Consider the following 6,358-nt stretch of genomic DNA (forward strand, 5'->3'; position numbering starts at 1 on the left):
CAATTCCTTACAAATGTGCACTAAAACTTGCTGGAAGACAGACCTTCTGCAAACTTAGTTGATTTTGTCAAATCTTATGCACGTCACTTTCCATCTTGATTTAAAAATAACTATTTTCACCCACAATCATCCCGCTAGGACTTCATATGTCTAAAATATTAAATTAATATTCATTTAATATATCCATACCTAGTCCGAATGTACGGGGTGTTACACTGATTACAGTAGAACTTGTAATATATGTCTTTTGTGTAAGTTTCATGGACAGGTTAAGTTGGATAATACCAACTTACAATATGTAATTGAGGAGGTAAGGCACCATGTCCCCCTCCTACATATGTTCACTTTTTGGGTTTTGGTTATACGTAGGTAAGGGGTCAAGCCTTAACCCCTACACCACAATGGTGGAAGTTGCAACAACAACAATAACAAACCCAGCTGTTTTTTACAAGTGGGGTCTGGACAATGGTGGGAGTTGAATTTTAAAAAAAAATATCAATAAATAGCTTTAATAAGCGATGTTTCATTTAGACACTAAATATTTCCCATTTTTCTTTTTCTTTTTCTTTTTCTTTTTTGTGAAATTGCTATGGGAAAATCTTACCCGCACCCTGTGTATACATCAAGCCAATAATTAAATGACGTTTGTCACCTTATTTATTATATAACTAGTAGTATTTAACCATATTTAACTCCATGTATTTTCTATATAATCTTAAATTATAATATAATAATAATCTTAAATATTTTCTAGCTATTTCTATTGTTCCACAACAATATATATTGAAAGGAAGAACTATCATAAACGAGCAAATCACGGCTGACACATTAAGCACCCAAATCCTCATTCTTTCTTCTTAAACTAATTTTTGCTGCAAGTACATCCTCATTGTATTGCTTAAATAATTATTTTAATATATTCTGATAAATACAATACGAGAATATAAGTACAATACTATCTTTATTGCTTATAGCTCTTAGTTTGAACCCTAACAGAATTACCTTTTTTTTATCTTTAAGGGAGAAATAAAAGAAAAAGAAACTCCCAAGATACAGCAAGAAACCAAGCGGGAAATAAAACAAAGATGGCGACCGTAAAAAGTTTAACATCGGTTATTAAGACTGTAGTAACTTTTAAATTTTTTTTATTAGAAAAAACCTGTAGTAGATGTTAGGTTATTTTCTATGATTAACTTAATTAGGGTTGGTGTATGCACCGGGTGTGGATAAGTTTTTTCCATTGCCATGCACAATATCATCGAGGTGTGTGATAGGATAGTCTAAAGATCTATTTATTCTTAATCAAAGATCTTGATTACAGTTTTAGATATGGAAAACATTTTGATTGGAAGGTTTTGCCACTTTTAGTGAGCCTATATAGCATGAGTGATTAAAGCGAATGAAAGAAAATAGGGAAAGGGTCCAAAATTGCCCCTCTACTATGGTATATTGTTTACTACTGTCACCCGTTATACTTTTCGTCTAAATCTATCTCTATCATTAACAAAGTTTGTAAAATTACCCCTAACCCTAACGTCCCTCCACTGTGGCAGCTGACCCCTCTAATATTTTGTCCATGTCAGCAGCCAAGTCAGCAGGTCCCACCAAATAATTTTCCAAGGTGGAGCACATATCACCATTTTTAATAATATCTTAGCTATTGCTTCTTTTTTTTTACAATAACGAGAGACAGTAGTTGCATGATTATTCTTTTTTTGCTTGCAAAGAAACATAAGAATGAGAGGATAATCAGATTTCATATTTGCTTGCAAAGAAAATAAAGAAACATTCAGATTTACCAAATCAAATAACATTTTCAGATTTGCTTGCAAGGAAACATAAGAATGATAGGATGACAAAATATGGTCGCCAACGAATCGTTCACCATCGGGCCTGGCCGGTGGTGGTGTAGATCTGAAAGCTGGAGAGATTTTTAGTCATAGATCTGCCGGATCTACATACTTCCAATGAACAAAACTAAACCACATCGCAAAGGACGGCCACTTTCATCTATTTCCGGCAAGGTAACGCCAGTGAAGGCGTGGTGACAGTCATCGAATTCTGGAAGCATGGCCGGATGAACGAAAATAAAGGGGGAACAGCGGCTGAGCATATGAAAGATGGACGAGCACCTGGTACGAAGGTTCGCCGACCAACCGATGACCAAATTCGGCGGCGGCGATCACTGACAGAGAAGAGGAAGAAGGGCGCCGCCCCTTTGTTCTCTCAAAGTGAGAGAGAAATCTCAAAGTAGTTATTGCATTTTTATTAAATTAGAAAATTTTGTTTTTTTTATCTTTTTCTAATTTTGATAAAGAAACATAATTTATTTGAGGATTAAATTGCTTCCAATGCTGACATGGAAATTTATTTGTTAGGACCTGCCGACTTGGCTGCTGACATGGACAAAATATTAGAGGGGTCACCTGCCACAGTAGAGGGACGTTAGGGTTAGGGGTAATTTTACAAACTTTGTTAATGGTAGGGATAGATTTGAACGAAAAGTATAACGGGTAGAGGGGAATTTCGGACCTTTTCCCAAGAAAATAATATTATTATATTGGGATTTGGAAATTCAAAAGTTTAAAGGCGGGCGAGGCAACTGTGATAACCGATATTCGAGCATTATATTTGGCAAATCGAATATAAATTACATAATTGGTTCACCAAACAAAGAGACGTCAGAAAAGGAAGAGAAATTACATTCCTTTCATAAAGAACTAAAAAGGTGTGCTAAGCTATCATACCACCCCCAGCCCCACCCCCACCCCCCACCAAAACCCCTATGCCATTTTCAAAGTTGCTATCCTTTAATTTTCTTACATAGAAAGTAAAAGTTTAACGTATGTAGCGTCTTCTTATTCTTCGTATAATTCCAACCGTTATTTAGTATTAAAAGTCAATATAAAATTCATGCAAATGTTCATTATGCAAGCTCCGAGAAAATCAACTCAAATCATATAAATTAAAGAAACGGAGTACTACTCCCTCCGGTCCAAAATAAGTGATTTTTTTGATGTTTTCGCACAGATTAAGAAATCCACCTTTTAACATTAATTAGCAATGGAATTGACCATATTAACCTTTACTATCTCACATAAACACTCCTAACACATATTCCAACACTATTTACTCCAAGGACAATGTAGGAAAAAAATAATTAATTTATTCTTGAAATCTGGCAAAATCACTTATTTTGGACCACAAGAAAAAAGCCAAAAAATCACTTATTTTGGACCGGAGGAAGTACTATATTAAACTATTTTCGTGGAATAATAGAGTACCAATGACACAAGAAGAAATACTAAAAGCAAGTCGTAGTAATTGCAAAATGTGGAGTCTTACAATATTATCCCGTTCACACTCAGATTGTTAATTACGTTAATTGAAGTACGAAAGGTCCTTCAAATGGAGAAAAACTGAGATAGCAAACGCCTTTCACACCAAAACCATTAATGTAGGTCAAATTAAGAACGGGTAAATACTCTTGCCTAATTAGATGCTCAAACAGTAATACTTCAATATAAATGACATTAACCGATGAAACCCTAATTCACAAGTAGATCACACTAATTAAAGTGAATTCATTTGGTTTTTAGACTAAAGGGTTTGTTGCTGATGATCCACAACCATTCATTAATCCAGTCCAAGATCCTAGCCCGCCAACACTAGAATAATAGCTAAATGACTCTTTCCCAGCATCAGAGCAGCCTTGGACTTGGTCATGCCATTCTAATGACAAAATCTTGGGATTTGGCTTCATATCAACTGCATTAATAATCTGTTCCTCATGTTGATTATTTTCGTAATTAGACAGCATTAGCCTCTGATGATGATGAGAAGAATCCATCTCGGTTGTTCCAAAGTTGTTCCCAGCATCCATAGTCGTCATTCCAAATGCAAAATTTGGTGCAATAATATTTCCATGACTATTAATATCATGACCAAATCCAGAAGGAGTACCAATCATTCCAATATCACCATTCCCAAGAAAATCTTGGTTTCTGGAACTAGTACACCCCACTAAAGCTTCGTACTTGCTTTCCATAAAATCTATTGCGGTTGGATTTTCAAGCATGAAATTATTACCTTGATGATTTCCAAGACCAAAGTTGTTACTACTCATGAAGTGATGATGAGAAAAGGCTGGCATTTGATCTGGGAATGAAAGCTGAAGATCAGTAGAATTTTGGTTATTAGCTGTTTCAATATTGGATTTTTTGGAGGAGACTTTTTTGTTCTTGCGACAGCCACCACCAACAGGGATGTTTCGTAAAGTACCACCTTTAGTCCAGTACCTACGGCAAGTCTTGCAGAAGTAGCGAGGTTGAGAAAGGCTGTAATTGTTGTAGTAACAGAATTTGGTGTGGGTAGAGTCGCAGCGAGGGCATTTGATAGAATGGTCATGTGGGGGTCTTAGCCTTCTTTCTACTATTAATGGCCTTGAGCATGTAAGAATGTCCTCCGATATTGGCGATGAAGAAGAATCTATACCTGCTACACCCTCCTCGTGAATTGTGCCCTGACAATATGCATGGAAAAGAAGTAAAGCAGTCAGACTATCAGATCTGGGGACATTCTTTTGTCGTCTAATTTAAAAAATGCTTACAAAATACTTACTTCTTTTGTAAGTATTTAGAAGCTACAACGTTTAGAGTGTTGCATTTCCCAAGAAACTACAATGAATTAATGTTGCAGAATGATATGTTGATTGCTTAGGATATGACTGTTAGTGGTAGCTACTATTCCTGCACATGAATTCCAGTCAGTGATGACGTTTGTATTTTTCTAATTTTCTTTCTAGAGTTATACACCTCTACAAATGCCATAAGGAGCTATAGAATAATGCAAAATTTGGCTAGCTTCTCCATTTTCAGTTTCTATATGGTTATATTTTTCTCATTTTGGATGTTCAAATTAAAGACTAAAGGCTCGTTTGGTACGAGGGACAAGGAATAATTAATCCCAGGATTAAATTTAAGAAGAGTACTTTTATCTCATGTTTGGTTGGGAGAAAATTGTGATATATTTAATCCGGGATTAATTATCTTGGGATTGTAGTTCTTTTTATTTCCATGGAAATGTGAAATAACTAATCTCGAGATAACTTATCCTGGAATAACTAATATTGGGATGACGACATCTTTCAAACCAAACGACCCTTAAAGACACAAGGCAAGTGTGAATACAGAGTTTCACACATCTTTTTGCACTGCAAAAGTGCTAGCTAGTCTATAGACTATGAAGAAAATAGTGTGAAAGTGTGAAGACAATGAAATTTGTATGTGCTATAGTACTGTTAGTAAGAAAAATGGAAGGTATAGAGTCTATAAACATTTAAGAAAATATAAATGCATGGCATTAAAAATTCAGACCTGTAACCAGTCAGAGGAATCCATGCAAACTTGTAGAGAAGTAATCCCCATTAATTAGTTACTGTGTGACACTCTTTTCAACTGCAATACACCATTTCCCTGAATTTTTTTTGTAGTTATGTGACTCAGTGAGCTCTCTAAATATTCTTATTACTAGTAGATAGAGGGGAGGAGGAAGACATTACTATTAACTGATAAATCCAAAGGGATAGTTGTGGGTGTATGATATGCAGTTGAATGGAAATGGGTGCTGAACATGTAAATAAAAAGGAAGAAAAAGGCAGCCGTGGGGCCTGGTGTGGGGGAAGAGGTGGAAGGGGGTGGTACAAGTTGCAGCTGCTTTACTGTTAAGTGCATAAACTTCTCGCTACTATCTCGGTGACAACTTATGTGGGCTTATGAGTTTAAGTCATATATAATGTTGGTGTAAAGAATTTTTTTACGTTATGTCATTCAAAAGAAATATAACTGTAAGTAGATCTACTTAAAGTATGTAATTAATATTAAAAAAAATATATGTTATCTATTGTAATATGAAATTTATATTAAAGAAAAGATATGTTATCTATTGAAATTTATGTGAACTTTTTTATTGGGCACAAAATTTGAAAAAGAATAATAGACTTTTAAAATTTGTGATAGATATTTGTATGAACCTTAAATAATAAGGTAAATCAAAAAGTTTAAACTTATACTATTATTTTAAACTTAGAAAAAAGGGATTATCTTTTTATAACAAATTAACTAAGGAAAAAGTTTCACATAGATTAAAATGTAGAAAGTAAATTTAAGTAATACTTTTAATATTTGTCTAATGTCCTTCTTACTTACTTAATCACCGCCATATGAGGTGAAGCGAAAAGAGTATTGTTTTTCTATTTTAATTTATATGACACACTTTCTTTATTAGTCCATATCAAAAAGAATGACACATTTTTACAATTGAAAATAATTCAACTTTAAACTCTTCATTTTACTCATTT

General features: G+C 34.3%; 1 protein-coding gene across 1 annotated transcript; it reads right to left on the reverse strand.

Annotated features, from left to right (window-relative positions):
- Nucleotides 1–3,302: 3,302 nt before the first annotated feature.
- Nucleotides 3,303–5,683, reverse strand: LOC109220126 (dof zinc finger protein DOF5.6-like). The gene is made up of 2 exons (XM_019384590.1): nucleotides 5,376–5,683; nucleotides 3,303–4,522 (listed from the first exon to the last, which is right to left on the reverse strand). The coding sequence occupies exons 1-2, from the start codon at nucleotides 5,424–5,426 to the stop codon at nucleotides 3,596–3,598; spliced, it is 978 nt and encodes a 325-aa protein (XP_019240135.1). The 5' UTR covers nucleotides 5,427–5,683; the 3' UTR covers nucleotides 3,303–3,595.
- Between the last annotated feature and the right edge of the window lie 675 nt (nucleotides 5,684–6,358).

This window comes from Nicotiana attenuata, unplaced genomic scaffold (assembly GCF_001879085.1).
Source record: "Nicotiana attenuata strain UT unplaced genomic scaffold, NIATTr2, whole genome shotgun sequence".
Classification (NCBI taxonomy): Eukaryota; Viridiplantae; Streptophyta; class Magnoliopsida; order Solanales; family Solanaceae; genus Nicotiana; species Nicotiana attenuata.

Bases quoted from the DNA above. Each gene is read 5' to 3' on its own strand.
- LOC109220126 (XM_019384590.1), bottom strand. From the start codon at position 5,426: ATGGGGATTACTTCTCTACAAGTTTGCATGGATTCCTCTGACTGGTTA. The intron at 4,523-5,375 runs GTCTGAATTTTT...GCATATTGTCAG, and splicing joins ATTCCTCTGACTGGTTACAG to GGCACAATTCACGAGGAGGG.